Source organism: Temnothorax longispinosus, chromosome 7 (assembly GCF_030848805.1).
Source record: "Temnothorax longispinosus isolate EJ_2023e chromosome 7, Tlon_JGU_v1, whole genome shotgun sequence".
In the NCBI taxonomy this organism is placed as follows: Eukaryota; Metazoa; Arthropoda; class Insecta; order Hymenoptera; family Formicidae; genus Temnothorax; species Temnothorax longispinosus.
Window position 1 is genome coordinate 19,933,335 of NC_092364.1, and position 19,966 is coordinate 19,953,300.

The 19,966-nt window shown below is 39.4% G+C and overlaps 2 protein-coding genes across 10 annotated transcripts; both read left to right on the plus strand.

Moving 5' to 3' along the window:
- The first annotated feature begins 256 nt into the window (after positions 1-256).
- On the plus strand, positions 257-15,424 carry LOC139816707 (uncharacterized). 9 transcript variants are annotated; one of them, XM_071784384.1, is made up of 17 exons: positions 257-525; positions 1,212-1,902; positions 2,236-2,405; positions 2,555-2,635; positions 2,724-3,890; positions 4,131-4,286; positions 4,695-4,949; positions 6,009-6,110; positions 6,313-6,417; positions 6,734-6,878; positions 7,185-9,610; positions 9,776-10,174; positions 10,270-10,473; positions 10,583-11,142; positions 11,233-11,476; positions 11,664-11,766; positions 11,931-15,424. In XM_071784384.1, the coding sequence occupies exons 3-17, from the start codon at positions 2,301-2,303 to the stop codon at positions 12,683-12,685; spliced, it is 6,807 nt and encodes a 2,268-aa protein (XP_071640485.1). In that variant the 5' UTR covers positions 257-525; positions 1,212-1,902; positions 2,236-2,300; the 3' UTR covers positions 12,686-15,424. The 9 variants fall into 9 exon arrangements, with proteins under 9 accessions (XP_071640485.1, XP_071640479.1, XP_071640482.1 ...); XM_071784378.1 differs by having other exon boundaries at positions 2,724-4,286; XM_071784381.1 differs by having other exon boundaries at positions 2,724-4,286; positions 6,018-6,110.
- Positions 15,425-16,802: 1,378 nt separating this feature from the next.
- On the plus strand, positions 16,803-19,530 carry Dph2 (Diphthamide biosynthesis 2). The gene is made up of 5 exons (XM_071784420.1): positions 16,803-17,061; positions 17,705-18,038; positions 18,121-18,602; positions 18,704-18,995; positions 19,336-19,530. The coding sequence occupies exons 1-5, from the start codon at positions 16,936-16,938 to the stop codon at positions 19,512-19,514; spliced, it is 1,413 nt and encodes a 470-aa protein (XP_071640521.1). The 5' UTR covers positions 16,803-16,935; the 3' UTR covers positions 19,515-19,530.
- The last annotated feature ends 436 nt before the right edge of the window (positions 19,531-19,966 follow it).

Consider the following 19,966-nt stretch of genomic DNA (forward strand, 5'->3'; position numbering starts at 1 on the left):
ATAGGGCGAACTCAACAGTTGTTGTTTGCTGAACGCGGCCATTGGTTCTTACTTTCGGAACCAACCAATCACATTTAATTGCTGCCCAGCCGCTCAGCGAGCGGCTGTAGTACCGAATGCGCTCATGCGTTCTCGCGCGTTCCTGCCTTTATTTCGTCTCCCACCCCCCCACCACCCCGGTCGCGAAAAGTTTGCGGCGCGACGACGCGAGACGCCGCCAGTGGCGCCGATCGTGGGGCCTTACGTCGCCGCGCCAATGGCAGCCTTGACAAATACATGATGGCCGTTGCCACCGAATAGTGTAACGCGTACATGATACCCGTCGTGTAACTGAAAGGTTTATTATTTTCAGTGGAGTATCGTCGTCGCGCGTGCTCCGTGTGCGTTTGTTTTCCCGACGGCGTGGTCGCGGCGGTACGCGCCCGGGTACGCGGGATCGCGCGCGGCTTAGTCGCGCGCGGGCGCCGAAAGATTCCCAGGAGGAAAACACGGGGTGGCCAGAGCCCCGCGTACGCGGTACCGTAGGTAATATTGACGATTTTTCGGGGCCGCGACGCCGCGCGCACTTATCCGCGTCGGCGGCGGAGCCGTGCACGCGCGTCGTCGCGGCGCCGCGCGGCCCGGCACCCCGCCGCGCGCGATCGGCGGCCCCCGGTGGGATCCGTGGTCGCCGTGTGCTCTCCGAGTGCTCTCTTTTGTTTACGCCTTGTCAGTCGACGGGGCTCCCGGGGGGGCGACCCCTTTCGTTGTGCGCGACTCCGCGCCGCCGACCTGCACCCGCGAGTGAGAGCTGTGCCGTGCGTGATTTCCCACGTCCCGTATTGCGTGTGTTGGTGGCACGTAGTACCTCTCGCACACAGGCGCGCGCCTGCCTATAACCTCAAAATATGCTTCCAGCTGGCCCGAATTCTCGCCCGGGCCAACCGAATCGTCATCCCGGAATCCCCCGGTCCACCCGAGAATCACCGTACGGCCCGGGAGTTCGTCGCGGTCACGGGGCACGGTGGGCCACGGCGGATGCTCGGCCGCTCGGTGACACGTTTACCACCGCGTTTCCCCAGATTCTCTCGCGTATCCCCTCCGAGGCGAGCCCCCGAGATTCCCGCCGATCTGATCGCCCGATCCGCGGAAAGCGTCTAGGCTAGTTGGCGTCTTCGCGCGAACGCTCGATCCGCCGACGGCTAATCGGGGTCTCCGTTTCTTCTTTGCAGGACGGAAGTCGCGGTGGCGAGATCTGCGCCCGTAGAAAGGCTGGCGCGCGGCACAGCGACGACAGAGAGACCTTTTGTCCAGAGAAAAGGATTGCTGCGACGGACATCGTGTGGGTGAAGGCGTAATGTTGTGACATTACACTCTACGCCATTTGACAAGTATTCAAGAATGTCTGTGAGTTACTTCCTGGACCTGGGATAGCGAGTGGAATGTAACACGAGAGAACTGTTTATTCGTAAAGTGATACATATATCCTGTTTGACACCGTTCTGCCGAACGTGCATCCCCGAGCCGTGTTGTCATGGACAGGCGTAGCGTCGCTGCACTTATAAATGGATAAGATCCCGTGGCAGACGCGCTTTAAGTATAAGTCAGGATATATCCACGATGCGATTGCGCAATTGTTTTTTAATGGGTAAAGTGGTTCGCGAGGGAACTACTTTCTGCGTGCTGCGAAGCAATGCCCGTAACGGCCACGAATGGTTAGCACTGGTGCGAGACTTTTGAAGGCGTCGTTAACCGTACACGTGGATACGAGCGCTCCGAGGATATTGAGCACGCTGCTGCCCTGAGCTTCGGAAGGAATACGAAATTGTATGCATGACAGGAACAGGAGAGAACGTAGGCCGCAGACGTGTTGAGTGGCGCCGAAACGCAAATATCGCTCGCTGCAACTGTTAAACAATTTTGGTAAATATCTGTGTGTATTAATAATATATAATTTGCTTAAAAATTAAACGATTCTAGACATTAAATATAAAATATCTTGAATAGTTTTATTGAGGCATATATATATATATATATATATATATATATATTTCAACTATGTTTATGGAATTATTGGTAGTTTTATCTATCTGGAATGTGTCAGTTTTTTGATAAATATAAAATTTTCACGTACAAGTCAAGATTTAATCACTGGAAGTTATAATTATTCGTACATTATGTTTACAAACTATATATATTGTAATTTCTGGTGAATCTCTTCAAATTGTGAGATGAATGAAATGATATTTTATATAGGAAAGAACAAAATAAGCTGAAAAGGTGGCTAGACGCTGCCCATAGTAAAGAGGGGCTGCGTGGGCATGCAGCAGCCTCAGTCACGCCCTCTTCTTGGGGACTCAGTATCCTCTACAACTTCCCCGAATGCGCGTCATAATAATCCAGTTACAGTTTTGACCCAACAACAAGTAAGATTTCATAGAAACGCATAGATTTTTTGTTTATACTCCTACATGTACTTCTTTTCTAAGTATCTCCTTCCAAATTTAAACATCTATGTAGCTTGTTTTATACAAAATATAGAAAATACGTAAAGAAAAACTCATTTTTATTGCAGTTGCAGCAATTACAACAGTTACAAGCCCAGAATAGCAGTGGCCAGTCGCTAACATTTGCTTTGCAACAGACATCAAATAATGTAAGCTATTTTTATTGGCGAACACATTCTGTCATGAATGTGATTTTGAAGAATGTCGGTGTTCTAATGTCACCGCTTGTTCTTGCAGCCACAAGAGCAAGGAAATGGGTCAGCAACTGGAAATCACATAGTCTACGTAAATCAGTTGAATCAATTGAATCAGAGTACCATAAATCCCTCGGGGACTGGTATGGGCCTACCCCCGGCCACCCCCACTTTTGGGGTGGGCCTTAATATGGGATTGCCACTATCACTATCACTAAATACCAGTCTTACTTCTCTCACGTCCAATGTTATCACCACATCAAATCCTCTGCTGAATTTGGGCTTGCCGAGTATAAGCACAGGGCTAACCGCGATAAATCCTAGCCTGAATCAATTAAATGCTATCAACTCCAACATTGGCTCAAACAGTATTAACAACAGTTTGTCCAATTTGGGACAAGATTTGAATAGCATTAATACGGGGGTTAATACCGGGATAAACAGGCTCAATACGATAAATTCCACGAATATTAATTCTGGGCTATCTGGAGTAAGCGCTGGACTGACCGGTCCAAATCTGACGAGTCTAAACTCATCGAGCGTGAATCAGAATCTTGCTACGTTGAATACCAATTTAACCGTCGCGAATTCCGGCGTATCAGCTTTATCTGCTATTAATCCAAATACGAATTTGGCTACCACTAGTATAAATTCTGGTGTGAATCAGGGTCTTAATCGACCTGCAAATGCTCTGGCAACTGGTCTGACGCCAACTAGTTTGAATTCCAGCAGTACACAATTTCCATTCCAAACGATACAGAGCATTCAGACTATTGCACCACACATCGTTGCATCGTCAAATATAGCACATGTACCAAACTCTGCTATATCGCAACATCCTAATTCGAACATCTCAACAATCTCACAAATCTCTAACTCCGGAACTTTGACGAGTTCCAGCATATTCACGAGCACTCCGAGCGAATCGATTCATGCGACCACTGCAAATGTGAATCACGCTTCAAACGTGAATCTCACTACGAACATACCGCACCTTGGTACAATGCACCCTAATTTATCAAATATATCGACGTCTAATGTACAACATATATCCGCATCCAATGAACCGACTATGTCATTGAGTCATGTTTCTTCTTTAAGTTCCTCCCAGTCGACTGGATTTCAACCACAGCGACAGTATTCACAGGGGATAAGCCCCGGGTTAAATGCGTCAGTAGCATTAACAGGCACAACGCAACCGTCGAATGTGGTCAGTACTATGAATACCGTTAAGTCTATGCAAAATATTCAAGGTCAAAACATTAGTTCACCGGGCAGCCCGTTTTCAATACCCTTGAAAAGTCCAGCGTCTAATATAGCACCACCTACGCCGAGTCCTAGCCCTAATCGACTTTTACTTAGAAGTCCGGCTTCGAACTCGATACAGTCCAATCGGAATAGTCCAAGCCCGGTCAACACGTCGACTTCGAACAGTAACTTTAACATGCAGATGCAAAGCCCCATGCAGAGTCCGATGAGCGTTAGCCAAATACAGAGCCCTGTACTTAGCCCGTATCCCCCTGCAAAAAGCCCTCATCTATTAAGCGGGAATAATTCTCTCAACAATAGAAGCCCAGCACCTGGCGGTAGCCCTGGTCCACCTGTGGTAAGAATACTTATAAAAACGTAGAAACTTCAATTCTACTCTATCTGCTTATTGAAATTTTATTTGTTTGCAACACTGTATATTTACCGTATAAGATATATTTTAGTGATTTTGTTAGAATACCCGTTAATATCTTAATTTCATCTTTTTCTTTTATTGTTTTATTTAAAAATGAATAGAGAATATTTTCATTATCCCGCTCAGAAATTGGAGAGCTTTATCTCATTTTAGTTTAACTCTTGTAATTTGTTATAATTATGTTCAGATGACTACAGCCTATCTTTTTTTTATGTACTGTTACCTATCTATTTCGCTTATTTCCTATAAAAAAAAGGAAATGTGTCTTTAATAATGCAAGATTAAATTATCTATTTATCCATACATTCTTTTATTTTTCACGTGTTCCAGGTTAGGCCTAATACACCCATACTACAGCAAGGAATGCAGGTGTTACAAATAATTCACGGTACACCACAGGGTTATCAATCTACCCCTACCCAACTGGTGACTAGAACCCAGTTATTTGGAAATCAACAGATACAAATAGCGGCGGGTAAGCCCACCAAGCAACCACCGCAAATTTTGCCAAAACCACCAAATCAGCAAATTTGTAATGCTTCTCAACAAAAGTCGCAAAGAGTTACCACTACAATTACAAATCAGGTACGGTCTTAGTTTTAATCTTATTTTTAATTGCTACATCTCGAATACTTTACTTAAATAATTTATATCACATAGTTAAGTAGATAAATTGGACATTAATCATGTATTAAACAAATAATGATATTACATCTAACATGGCATTTAGCTATAATTTAACTTCAAATCTATTCTATATAAAATTGTTCTTTTCTTCAATCTGTTATACGATACTAAAAATAAAAATAAAATATGAAAGTAATTCAAGGTTCAGTAAATAAAAATCAAAGGAAATAAAATAAGCTAATGAACCGAGCTAGTTCTTAGTGTTAATTATCGTCATCTAGATAATGTATCGTCATCCAAATAATGTTTTGTCATCTAAATATAAATATAAATATAAATATGAAATGTCAAACTTGTCAACTTGTAATCGTCTTCAGTGCGCTAATAATGAGCAATGGTAATTTGGACAATAAGTCATTGAAGTCAAAACTCAAAACTAGCTTGGCTGATTAGCTATTTTATTAGCTATTTTATCTATTTTATTTTTTTTTATTAAAAAAATACATCTTGCTTCTCGATGTCTTTACCATGGGTTCCATTTGTCAATTTCACGTTGTCTGGACTGCTTTTGGTGAGTTGATTTCATTTCTCTTTGTCAGTTAGATCCAACTTTTATTTCTCCGATTATTTGGCAGACTCTGTGAATAGTCTAAAATTAGCAAAATTTTATTAGTATTTTTTCATGAAAATTACACCTATCTTTGACTATTCAATGAAATGCTCACCTGAGGCTCGTCGGAGAGCGTGAGATTATTTAATTTATCTGTCACCGCTTTGCTGAAGAAACGTACGATTTAAAATTTTGTATTAAATAATTAAATATTACATAACATTAATTTACACACAATCGTGTTTGAATCTCATTTTTTCCTTGTTTATTGTTAATTTCAATAGTCGAGAATCTTTAGCTAACTTATTTTAAAAAATAACATATTTTAATGCTGTTTATAATTTTTTTAAAATGTACATTACACAACATGAGATTTTACATTAAAGTAAATTTCTTTTTCTTTATAGGTAACGCAGCAGAGTCAGCCGCAAATTGTTCTTGCTGGACCACAACCAAGTCCAACTACAGCAACAATGATCCCAACAGCACAGGGTTTGCTACTGAATCAGGTATATTATTATAATAAACTGGTTTGTGTTTCTTAGTTATGTCTATTATCATCTGCATATTCATTATGTAATTACATGAAAATATATACATCATGAGGTACTTTGATATGCTTCATATTTATTACGACTGCTTATGTGCATTCTTCTATTGTCATAAAATGTTGCTTCTATGCTTCATATATTTGTCATATTTGGTATATAGGTATTGCCGTCTACCGGACCTGTCATTGTACAGCAGCAGCCAGGAGGCGTTCAACTCATACTAAGGACGCCAGCAGGCGCGCAGCAACAAACGCATACTGCACAGGTGATGGTTTCATCCATTCATGCGCGCATTCTTCATATTGACATTCATATATAATCATCGCTTATTAAATTTTCATAAAGTACTTTTTATGTTTATATACATCTTTTTTACCTTAATAATTACATAAATTTCAATAATGTTACAGAAGGTAAAGTTATAATTATTTGTCATAAAAAATTACATATTTTACATGAAATAGGTGAGAATACATAGAATACGTATAACAGCCTCTGAGATACTTGCATACAAATTATAGCATGATAAAAAATATCCAATAGAGTAAGAAATGAATTAAATATTTAATTTCTAATTATAGTTAACACAACAGCAATTGGTGAGGGTTGTCACAGCACAAGGTATGCAACTGCAGGGGATTGCGCCCACATTCTTCGCTGTACCCAACGGATTTCCTTCAGCCGCTCCTCCAGTAATAAGGCATACCCCAACTAGTCCTGCGCCAGGTAAGTTATTACATAACAATGTTACAACAAAATAAATTATAATTATATTTCAATATTACATACAAATATTTTAAGTTAAGAAATAGAACACTAAATATTTCTCTTGGTTTGAAAAAATATTGTAGAACGTAATTTATATAAATTAAGAGAACTTAAATTTTTATTTTAGTGTATTTAAATTAAATGTTTAGAAATACGTAAAATCTTTTAAATCTTACGTATCTCTTGTCATGTCTTAAAATTCACGACATTAATCTGTATGTATCATAAGATATTAATTTTCTGCTATATTTTTTAATTTTATAGCTAATTCAGGAACTAGCAATCCCATCGTAATTCAGAATGCTATGGTACAAAGTCCTCAGTCGCAAATCTCACAAGTTACATCTGGTAACACTACTGGCAATACTTCGTGCACGCAACCTGTCTCCGAACAAAATCTGTTGCCGCCTCCTAAGAAGAAAGCGAAAAAGAAGAAGAAAGCCAAACGAAAAGATGACGAACCGAAGTTAGATCTTGCCCGTATCATAAAAATATCGGGTATTGGGGATGACGATGATATCTTTGATTCTGAGTTGACAACTGAAACCGAGGTTCCTTGTCAAACGCAGCAAAGCGAAGTTAATCTCGGGCAACCTCTAGGCCAACTTTCATCGCAAGGAACAGTTCCTGCTAGCCCTACTCTAACTCAAGTACCTGCAACGAACACAACGAACACGCAAGCTTCTGCATCGCAACCACTTAACAATCAGCTTGTCACCCAACTCCAGATGCCTGTACAAAATACGCTAACGGGACAATTTCGTATATCGATTGGAGAAGACGGAAAACAACTTATTTTGCAGCATCAGCCCGAACCCAATCAACCAGAAATGGATGGAGCGACAGCGCAAGCTTTGATACGATCCCTGACTCAAAGTAGCGGACAAAATTCGCAGATTATCTCGCAATTTTTCAGCCAAACGCAAAATACGCCACAGTCCGCTCCAAATACGACCCAGCAGAGGCAAAAGTATGCCAAATCTCCTTTATCTAGTGGAAATCAAGCTTCAGGCAATACTATAAGTTCCACATGCTCGCAAAATGTCATTTGCACTACTAGTCCGCATCATGGCCAGATATGTTCGAAGATTAATCAGCAGAAGAATACAAACGTTCCTCAAGAGACTAACTCGCTACCTAATATCTGCGTTCAAAGTAGCCTCGGACCTTTACAGGAGACGCAAACGTCTAAGAACGTCAATGTACAAAAACTGATGCAAGCTAAGAATGTTCAATCTGCATTGTCACAAACGAGCAATAATACTCCTTTGAATCCCCCAGATGTCTTATCAAAGCCTTCGTCTATGTATGGCATTCAAGGTTCTCGAATATCTAATGCAAGTCAGACGAGTTCCAATCAACAAAATTCCAATCTTTCTCTACAAAAGTCTAGTCAGGTACGACTCATGAACACTTGTGTAACAAATATACGGAAAAATTTGGGAAAGCAGCCAGCGCACCGACAACACGCTCATGTGCAAAAATCATTACCCGGTAGCTCAATAGCACAAAACGACCATATGTCCAAGACTAATCAGAGTCTTCAGCAAACGAGTCAACAGGAGACTCTAACATTGCAGCAGGAATCGCCACTGTTTCAACATAATCAACAGATCACTGCGCAAACCGTACAAACTCAAAATGTGCAACAAATATTTGAACAAAACTTACAGAGCTCAAACATTCATCATAATTCCATGAATATATTGCAGCAACAAAGTTCTTGTAACACCATGCAACAACACGATACCATGAATGTTTTACACTCGAGTATTCAACAAAATACGATTAATGTGCTGCAACAAAATACAGCCGGTAATGTTCAGAATATAGAACAAAATTTGTCGGGTATCAAGGATATAGCACACGCGCAGCAGAATGTCATGACCAGTTTGCAACAACAAAATACGTCTGCTGTTTTACACAACACGAGTGTTCAGCAAAATGTGAATGTTCAGCAACAGAAGGTAGTGACAGCAAATACCTTCTCCTCCGTTAATGCACATCACTTCGAGTCTCAGAACTCGGCTAACGTCGTGCAGCAAGGAATCAATACGCAACAAAATAATCAGAATCAGAATATATTGATTACGACCGCTCCTACTTCTAATACCGCCCAGCCGAACGAATCTCAAAATGTCGAATCCCAAGGCGCAAATATATTGAACTCGGCGGCGAACAGTATACTAAATAACGCACCTAAAATCACGCCTGAAATTTTAAATGCGTTGAGAAACTTGAATCCTAACGATCAGCTGCTAATCGCGAACGCGAATGGTCAGATGCAGGTGATCAGTCAGCAGCTCTTGCAACAACTTTTGGCTGGACAGTTAAACGCGACAAATCAGACACAGAATCAAAATCAAACGCAGAAGATAGTGATTGGCGAGCCGGATGCAAGTAATCAGAATCTGCAAGGAGTTCAGATCAACACTCCAACGAGCCAGATAATCGTCAACAGTTCTGGTGGAGCCCCAACAATCCAAAATAATATTCAGAACATCGTGGTGCAAGCTGCACCGTCCCAGATGCCGCAACATATACAAATTCAAAATTCCGGCTTTCCTAGTCAATTTATTGACAATCTAAATCAACAACAAATTAGGAACTTGGGCAACAATCCACCAAAGAAGACGAAAATCGTGAAAAAGACGAAAGTTGCTGTTACTGCTCAAAGCATAAACTCACAGGTATGTAAATGCATTTCTATATCTTCCAATCTGCTTTATCTATTTTTTACTCAATATAAATGATTGTCGATTCTATTCTAAAAATGCGTTAATATTACAAAATGTGCATTTTACCTCTTATTTACTCTTTTTGTAATTTAAAATCTACTCTTATTTTTGTTTTAGACGAAGACAGTAACCGTTACTCGACCAACAATGGTTACGTCCAATTTACAAAAAGTTGATCATACTAATAAAATAAACACGACGGTATCTCATAGTACAAATCCTACTAAGAGCGAACCAACTCAGATCATTGCCAATGGTCCTTTAATTACATCCTCTGCCGGCAGTCACGTATCAGTTCCCTCAAATGGGCAAATGGTACAAAGAGTACAAACTATTCAGCTTCCTGCTCAATTGCAGCAATCGCTGAAGAACATTCAGTCACAAATCCAAGCTCTTTTATCTCGAAAATCTGGTACGTCGCACGATCAGACGGCGTTGGCGAAATTGTACCAAGAGCAAGCAAAGATATTAGCCAGTGGGAAAGTCGTTAGCACTACTACACATTCTGTCAACAGCGTAAGTAAATTTGTAGCACAGAAAATAATCGCCAAGATATACGAAATATTTTTTAATATTTGTTACTCCAACGAAATATTTCTTTTTCCACATAGACGACCGAAACGACGTTCAGTGTAAACGTAGTTTCAACAGTTGCGTCGACTATACATTCGCAAAATTCATTCAAGAACCAGACATCAGCGGCGCAAACACAGACACAAACTTCCACCGCTGCTATGCCAGTAACATCTCAAACTCTAAGTTCAACTACAACAATGCCAAGTAGCTCGAATAGTAGTTTCATTAATAATATTACGGTAAGCGGAGAGTTGTTGTAAATATTTACTTACAAGAATATATTTTATGCATAGAAACAATTGTTGGATGTGTCATAATGTTATATTTTATAACGACGATTAATTACAGGTGCCGCAAAGTATACAAGGGCAACAATCGAGTATATCGAATACTTGTGTGACACAGAGTATGCAGCAGACGCACGTCAAACAGCATAAGTTTTATCAGAACCACGGGACTCAGATGTTGAATCCGTCCTCTGCGAACATGCAAATCTTCTCGCCGCCTATTACCTCCGTAGCAACTTCACAGTTACAGAGCAGCGCACAACAATTGACCCAATTGCAAACGCAGCAAACAGGCATACAGTGTCAACAACAATCGACGCAGTGTCAGACAGACCCGTTGGATTTCAAACCGAATATACAGACACCGAGCCCTGTGAAACAAGAGCTCTCGTCCCCTATTCAAGTGCAAGTTCAAAGCGGCTCGCCTGCGAGTCAGGTGACCTCGCCTAGAATGATAAACAAGGGAACGCAAAGGATTCAGAGCCCTGTAAATACCAACGGGAATACGATGAAGCAACTCGTCAGTCCTAATAGCAACTCCAATCCTTTGATAAGTCCGAGGCAAGGCGTAAAAAGGCGTGCGATTAGCCCGATTTGCAGGCAGGTCAACCGCAGTGATGTGTACGTATTTAAATATACATTTCTGTTACATTTAATCATCATTTTTCGAGATTTAATGATACTGACATGTAATTATGTCATTGCTTGCAGAGTGGAACAGCAACTAAAAACCGATCAAAATGGCGCAACCAATCCAGATATGAATACACCATTCTCAGGCAAGCGTGATGCTTGCAAACGTTTGGTACGATATCATTGTTTAAATGAGCAAGTACTAGGACCCAAGGATCTGACAAAAGCGGACGAAATATTTGAAGAGACAGCGAAACATCTATTGAACAAGTTCAGCTCTATGATAAATAAATACACGTATCTTCTCCTAATGGAAAGCATGGTATGAATAATATGATACACTTATCTGATAATTAGATACATTAAGTTGAATTTTTAATAAAATTGATACTTGGTTAACTTTAAATTATAGAAAACTGTATCCTATATTCCAAATTTTCTTTTTTTATTTGATAAATCAGTCTCACACATAAGTGATTAACGTTACTATTGCATTAACAAATTTACAGCGTGAAGTGAGGACGTCAGAATTGATGATGATTGATAGATCTTTTGTATCTGAAGAGCAAAGTATTCTCCAGAGGTTAAAGGAACAGGAGGCAAAACTTAACGGTAACTGCGCATGTTATCAATTATTTTTAATCGATATAATAGCTAATACAATATGTATGCATTTATATTGTTTTTTTGGAATCACGAGATTTTTAATTAAAAAAAAATATATATTTTTTTATTACCTTATATATTTACTTTCTATATTGCAAATGAAATTACAGCGGAGTTTAAGAAGGAAGAAAAACCGTTGGTGCCAAAAGTTGAACCTGGCCTTGTGGAAGAGAACAAGTCAACCTTAACAGCATCGTCACCTTTGGTGAATGTATCTGTAAAACGCGAATTGGAAGATGATTTCCCAAGTGACGAAATGGAATGCAAACCAGTGATCAAGACGACGAGTAGTACAAGTGGTGATTACGACGAGTGGTTGGAGATTCAGAAGGCACTGGGTGTATATCCGTCTACCGCAGACACTTTGAAGTGTAAAAACGGCAATAACAGTGGTAGTGGTGCGTGTGCTGTTGCGAGATCATCGAAAATTGAAAGAACACGAGCAAACGGCGAGTGTCTTCGTGCAAATGTTGCAAATACAAATTTGCCCGGTGTCTCGAACGCGATTATGAAGGACGATTGCGAGCAGGATGTAAATACGTCCTTCGACAGGCGTTGGAGTAGTGCCACTGATCTTGAACGGGATTTGTCAGAGGATACCGACTTGGATGAATTGGCTTTGCACTCCCAGACGCAATGTCCAAGCAGTACTGCCCACGTGACGAGTAGCGAAAGCGGTAACACCGGTAACGAGCACGATGAGATCAACGCGCAAGTACAGTCCGCCATCGACAGCATTCTTAATCTTAAGCAACGTCCTACGAACACCCTAACAGGCAGCGGTAGCGGTAGTTCGTCATCGCAGTCCGGCGACTCGAAAGACACTGCGTTGGACCAAGCAGTCCGCAGCATCTTAGGCTCGTGACCCTCCTTTAGTAAAGTATGTTAAGAAGTGAAAGTTGATAGTTGAATCAAGCTAATTATGCATCTTAAGAGTTTTAGAACAACTGTAAGTCGATTTTTCATGATTTTTGTGGATATCGTTGAGATCTACCTATCATGGGAAACTGTGTTTTAGTATTGATAAACGTGTCGAGCAGACTGTTTCCGATACTGCATATCTTGAAGCACACAGATATAATTACTAAATTATTTGTATAAATCATATGTGACCTTATTGTTTTATTTATACGTTATTCAGCAGAGACAAGCTGGATCGCGCATACATGTTTCACTGAGCATTTTGATTTATCAAATATTCTGTTCTACAATGGCAATAATTATTCATAATATACAAACATGTATACTTTCCAGTAGTCTAGCTGTAATAAAGCCACCGCGTAAATCTAATTCTAGCAGCTGTAAATGTGAATAGATTAGATAGATAACTCGCTCAGATTTTTCAATATGCCACTTTGTAATGTAATTTTGTAAAAAGTAATTATTTAAAGCAACTTATTCCACTTCATCCGTAGTACTTGTAGGAGAATCTTATTGATACTTAAAAAAATGGGTCGGTGAATATTGTACATACGTTTTTAAGGTATATTAATATTATTATATTACGACTATTATTTGCATTATTGTTATTGAGATTTATTCTCAGAATTATTATTATTATTATATTACCGTCATTATGATTAATACCATCATCATTGGAATCGACACTGAATATGTGAGAAAGGCAAAGAGAAAGTAATTACATTAACAGACTGATATGTAAAATCGTGGAAATGCAAAATGTAAATTAATACAAGGTGATTTGTTATTGGCGATACAATCGAAAAGGTGATAATCGATCCCATATGAAAAGAAAAATCATGAATGTTGAATGGAATTGTTCTTACAAGACTTTATATTCTCAGAAATAGTTCTCCGACGAAAATTGTAGAATAAAAATACTTCTTCTTCGTAAGTTTCTTCCTAAATTCGTTGTACCGTCAATAACAGATTATCTAGTACAAGGAGAAGAAAGGGAATAACATTTATACGTGTTATTTTGGATTCATTTCTATATGCAGTCTTAGTGTTAAGACGCAAAATCAAAGAGACAAACTGTTTCTAAATAATGTATAGGGTTTTACGACTTTCCTTTTTGTTTAGCATCACATATGGATTCACACTAGGTATGTGGGTAATCGATGTATATTGGAGAGTGCATGTGTGGAAAAAGGATAATCACATAATAATCGTTGGATCAATTTGAAAATGTCTCTGTAATTATCGAAATTGATCGGCATACATTCCTATGGTCAATGTGTGGTTTTATTTTTAATCTTAAATGCGCGATGCTTTACGCAAAATGTTCTAATTAAAATTAAAAAGAAAACTATTGATCTCTAGATTCCTTTTCTGCTTTTAACACACTGACGTTCGTAAAAGTGCAGTGATGGCACGAAGTGATGATGACGTCTCTCTCTCTCTCTCTCGCGAGGTGAAAAGTTTTATTATGTGAGCTCTGATCGTGTATTCTTTTTCTACATATAAATCTAAAAACGACTCTCTGGAGACATCGGAAGCGATGCGTATTCTGGCAAAAGCAATCCAAGACTGACGTATATACAGAGAAAAAAAAAGCAAGCAAAACTATGTAATGTATTACAGTAAGGAGTAATAATCGTTTGTACATACATAATGTTCAATTACACTCTCGACGGCAATCGCGACTTAATGAATTCCTCACGGATTTTCCGGAGCTTCGGAACACATTCAAGTTCTTTCGATCCTAAATAAATCACCGATATTTCACGAGTATGTATGTACACCAATCCTGCGTCCCTGTCTGCTGATTTCGGATCGTGTGTTTCGCGGAGTTTGTAATTATCGCGCGTTAAAACAACGAGATGTATAACGATATACAGCCGCTGACGAGAGTGAAGACAAATGGTACAGTGATAATATATTATAAATATAATTTAAAGAACATCTTATTTTTCAGTCGTTTTATCAGTACACCCAGGAAAAAAAAAAGGTATCATTATTTGTAACATAGCTATATGTGTCGCAGAATTATACAATCTTGTATACAATCCAACTTGATTTCTTTTACGATGTGCTACTTGAAATTATTTTTACGTAATGTAGACGAGCAGGAATAGTAATAACGAGTTTCGACGCGAGCGTAATGTATGAAATAGGGGTCTCCGATCTTCTTTTGTCAAGAGGGTCAAATATTTAAATCTTTGTAATGTCCGGGGAACCGGATAAGTTTTTATTCTTGAAAATTGTAAAAATAATATGACTTTATTTTTTAAATTCTTTTATATTAAGTTTTATAAAAGTCTGACGCAGCGACGACCGAATCGTAAAAAAACCAAAGGCGCAACAATATATAGATAATAATTATTATATATTATAAATATATATTACGTACATAATAATTATTATATTTATAATATATAATAATAAAAAAATATATATATTATTGCGCCTTTAATTTTATACATATATATGTCAAAATTTCTTGGCAGACCTAATAAAAGTTCATAGGGCCCGAATCCGGGCCATACAGGTTGGGGGCCCCTAGAATAAGAAGATATGCGCGCGAGCAAGGGTGATCGGGTGATGACCCGTGCGTTTTGTATCTTGCAGAGGAAGGCGTTACGGGAATTGTACATTGCGTGAAATTTTTTAAAGCCGATAAAAATTCCGTGCACTATATGTACTTAAACTCGTCGTTTATTTCATCTCTGCACAAGCATCTATTTCTCTCTCTCTCTCTCTCTCGACCGTTCCCCGTCGTCGTTAATCTGGAACTGATCTCGCTCCTGATCTCGGATTTACGGAGAGAGAAGATGACAGCGATGCCCGGGATCGAGGATCGAAACCGGTATAATTCAACGATGATGATTCAACTTTCCTTCCGGCGTGGAAGAATCGCACGAGGAGAATTAAATGCCGAACCGCGCGAATCGTACATATAGAGGGATCGCGATTAGGATCTGTAGCGTGCACAAATCGGAAGGATAACGAAAATTATAACGATTATATTGTTTTGTATTTATTTATTATTACGTTTAAATATTTTTTATGCACACGCAGATTTATACACGAATACATTTATTTGACGCAATATTCATGCCCCGCGTTTCATTTCCTGGCCTAGATCGCCCGCCTCGTCGCGTCCCGCGATGAGATTATGTAACTTTCCGCGTGCCGAGAGCATAAAGTGCGTCACGTAGATTGAAATATCAATATTTCATCTATAATGAGATAGATGCGACGTTGCGAAATAGGTCGGAGCAATATTTTTCCAAGTCGACAATTACGTTCGATCGAACGCAAGTTTCCTTCAATCGCCTGACCGACCACTTTCGTAACTGTAGTGAATTTCTTGTAAAACTCTTAAGTTTATTTCTACAATGCAGATTAACTTTAATCTTGGTTTGATTTACTTTTTATCTTTTTTTTTTTCTAAGTTCTAAGAATTAGAACTGGATACGGATAGAAGTGGAAATGGACATTGTCAGCTTCGCGGTAATATCGTATCAATTTGACAGTTTCGTCATAAAACTGTCTCGAGAATAACAGAGTCGGCGCATTGTTCGAAAGCGCAAAAACGAAATGCATGGAACTCTAAATTAACTAATTATTAGGCGCAAGATCCCGAGTATCCATTCGTTCTGCGCGAAACATCTTCGTTTCGAATTCGATGTGAGAGGGATGCCAGCCGGAAATAGCAGATCGGATGACCGATCCTTCCTCTTCCCCTCGTCCTTCGGGGATCTGTAGTCCGTAGGGTCTACGGTAGGTTGTATTTGTACAAAAATAGGATTGGGAAGGGCTTTTTGAGTCATGGGGCTGCAATAATATATTCTGCATTAATTTATTAATTTATTGTCAAGGTCGATGTTTTTATATTATATAGATATGTTTTGCTCTTTCCCTTCCTCCTCAAGAGTTCTTGGAGTCCCTCCTGGGACTTCCGAGATTTTTATAAATGTTTTGAAAAATTTTTATCCAATTTTTTAGCCTCTGCCTTTATAGTGCCTTTGTCTTCGCGACGTGCAGAGGCAGAGGAGAGGGCGGAGGAAGATTTCGCGAACACGTGGTGGGGGAGTGACATTTAAGTGACAATGGCAAGTATGACAACCGCGCAAATTTGCGCGGGGCCTCGTGAGGACCGGCTGTAATTTGCAATTCTAGCGACACGTATAAACGATCTTCGGCCTCGGAATGATTTCGTTGACGAAGGAAAGCGAAAGAAGCGTGGTGGAAGTCGCCGAGGTGACCGACGCTCAGGACGATCCGTACGACGTGGAGAGATGCGCCCGTTGGGTCCGGACAAACGCCTTGAAACAGGTCTGGAAGATGCACGCGTTTTCTGAAAAAAATTCCTCGCGCGTACCGTAGAATTGTAGTTGCAGATCTTTTTGAAAAGAATCAGCAAATCGTTCCTTTTCGCGAATTAGAGACGCGGTAAAGAGTTGAGGTTGAGGTTATGTTATTAGCTTGCCAGATCTTTCTTTTTATGCAAGATGCATGATTTTATATCCACTGCAAGAATGCTGGATAAATAAAAAGCGACGCAACGATAACGATAATTACGTTGCTGGAGTTATTTATTGATGATAGATGAGATTAGGTTAATTGTAAGTTTATATCTGGAGGGGTTCAAAACCACAGTGGTGTAAGTCAAATTTTTAAAAATATTTTCTCGTGTGCGTAGATGCAATCTGTACAATACATAAATTGCATCTATGCACACGAGAAAATATTTTTAAAAATTTGACTTACACTGTTGTTTTTATCCCTCCATCTGTACATGTATTTGATATGAGCAGTTTTGTAGCATAACTTGATAATTTTTTTATATAATTATATATAAATATATTCATATATATTTACATATAAATACATTATATATTATTATATATTAATACATGTATAATTATATTATTAACTGAATGTTTATGGGGTCGTAATGCTCTTTCGTGTATTGTAGGTATGCCTACAGTTTCCGGACAGCCTGCTACCGGATTCGGTGGAGGTTGCGCTACGTTTGGAGAAAAGCCTAGGGCGAAAGGTGTATATCTTAGGTGATACGACCTGCGGTAGCTGTTGCGTCGACGAGGTAACGGCGCAGCACGTCGACGCGGACGGCATAATACACTTCGGACACACTTGCCTCAGTCCCACCGCTCGCTTGCCGGTCTTTCACGTTTTGCCGAGGAAGCGATTGGACGCGACGGCACTCTGCGACGAGTTCGTGCGAATTTTTCCAGATTGCGGGAAGAAGATTATATTTTTCTACGACGTGGCATACGCGCATGAGATTGGTAAATGTTTCAGATGTTGCTAGTGATTGAGAGAGCTGGCGATGGCGGATAAAGTAACGTAATGCACATTGTATGATTACAGAAAATGTATATAACGCATTGAAACCTGTATATAAACACTTAGTTTTGTCTAAATTAAATTGTACGTCGAACGTGGAATATACCGATACGAGAGTAAGCTCGGCCTCAGTCGTCTTGGGTAGAGGTTACACCTTAGAAAATGGATATAACGTACAGGATTACGAAGGGTTCTTCTTGGGCGAGGGAGAAAAGACTCTCGCGTTATTAGCGATGAGTATACCCGTGAAAAGGTGGTACTGTTTCGCAAACGGTAAAATTAGCGAGTTTGAAGCGTTGAGCACACCATGGTTGAAGCGAAGGAGATTCCTGGTAGAGAAGCTGAGGGATGCCAGAGTTGTGGGAATTGTGGTGGCCACATTGGGCATTCAGGAATACCTGACGGCTATTAACACCGTGAAAAGAACCCTCAAACAGAAAAATAAAAAGTCTTATCTTCTCAGTGTAGGAAAGATAAATCCTGCCAAGCTCGCAAATTTTCCAGAGGTACGTTCAGCAGGGTGCAATAAAATATATTTGACTTGAATTTAATTTTAATCTTGCTATACAATCATGTCGATAAATACTTATTCGATTTTTATTTACAGATCGACGCCTTTGTCGTGATAGCTTGCCCAGAGAACGAGGTATTCGACTCGAGAGACTTTTTTAAGCCTATGCTTACGGTGTACGAAGTTGAATTAGCATTTAACAGCGCGAGGGAGTTCTGTCCGCAATATTTCATGGATTTTCGACAAATATTACCCGGCGGCCCTCACTACGTCGACTTTAAGCCGTCAACGGACTCGGATGTTTCTCTCATTACTAGCAATGTCAGAAATTGCGAGGACGACACTTTATGTACAGATCAAATGAATGCTCTAACAGTCCGTTCCTCAGGTATATCCAATTTATTTGAATTAAAAGAAATATCAAAACAATGAACAAGATAGTAAAAATTGAAATTGCAATCTTGAAATCGTACTTTTAATACGAAGTTATTTGATATCTTTTGCCGCATTAATTAGTTTCATGGAAGAGACATAATTGTCTCCACAAAGATCAAAGAGACTTACTTTTCTTGTAACTACACTGTTAAAGAATTCTTTTTATATGTTCGAAGCGTCAAATGTTTTTTTTTTTTACATTTTTACATGTATTTTCTGTGCAAGCAGTTTAACAATTCAAAGCGATTTTATGTAATTAGACACTAGTAATAATACAGCAATTCTTTTACTAGGTACTGTTGCCATTGGCAAGGCGGGGGCTCAATATCTACAAGAAAGATCTTGGAAGGGTGCCGAACAGCGACTAGGCGAAGATCCTGTACAACCAGCGGAAGCTGGTCGCGTTGGATTAGCGTGGGAATATGCGAATGAACCTTTAAAAACAGATAAACGTGACGCACAAGCGGAATAAATATAGCGTTTCTAGATATAGAGTAATTTCATTCATTCCTTTCTCCTGCGATCTGAAAGTTCGAACCGAAAATCTAAACCCTCAAAAATTAACTAAGTATCAGGAATATAATTTCCAAAAATTTCTAAAACCAAGATTTCGAACAGCAAGAATTTAAATTTTCAAAAATCAATAAAAAATTGGGATACAATTAAGAGTTGTACTGAAAAATGAAAAAGAACCAGCGACTCCAGAAATTCTTAGAATTTTTAAGTCCGCGTGTTTGAACTGCAAAAACTTGATGTTAATCTCGTCAAAAGTATCTGGAAAATATAATCAGTAGTTGGTAATGGTTGGTAATTAATAGAATTGATAAGGTGATGCAGATAAAAACTCCAAGTATTTCATTTTCTTGGAATTTAATTCTTGGAGTCGACAACTTTATTTCTTATACATATATATCTACCTTTTAT

Coding starts and splice junctions, on each gene's coding strand:
- LOC139816707 (XM_071784378.1), top strand. CDS start 2,301: ATGCAGCAGCCTCAGTCACGCCCTCTTCTTGGGGACTCAGTATCCTCT. Junction 2,406..2,554: donor CAGTTTTGACCCAACAACAA/GTAAGATTTCAT, acceptor TTTTTATTGCAG/TTGCAGCAATTACAACAGTT. Junction 4,950..6,008: donor CCACTACAATTACAAATCAG/GTACGGTCTTAG, acceptor TTTTCTTTATAG/GTAACGCAGCAGAGTCAGCC.
- Dph2 (XM_071784420.1), top strand. CDS start 16,936: ATGATTTCGTTGACGAAGGAAAGCGAAAGAAGCGTGGTGGAAGTCGCC. Junction 17,062..17,704: donor GGACAAACGCCTTGAAACAG/GTCTGGAAGATG, acceptor CGTGTATTGTAG/GTATGCCTACAGTTTCCGGA. Junction 18,996..19,335: donor TCTAACAGTCCGTTCCTCAG/GTATATCCAATT, acceptor TTCTTTTACTAG/GTACTGTTGCCATTGGCAAG.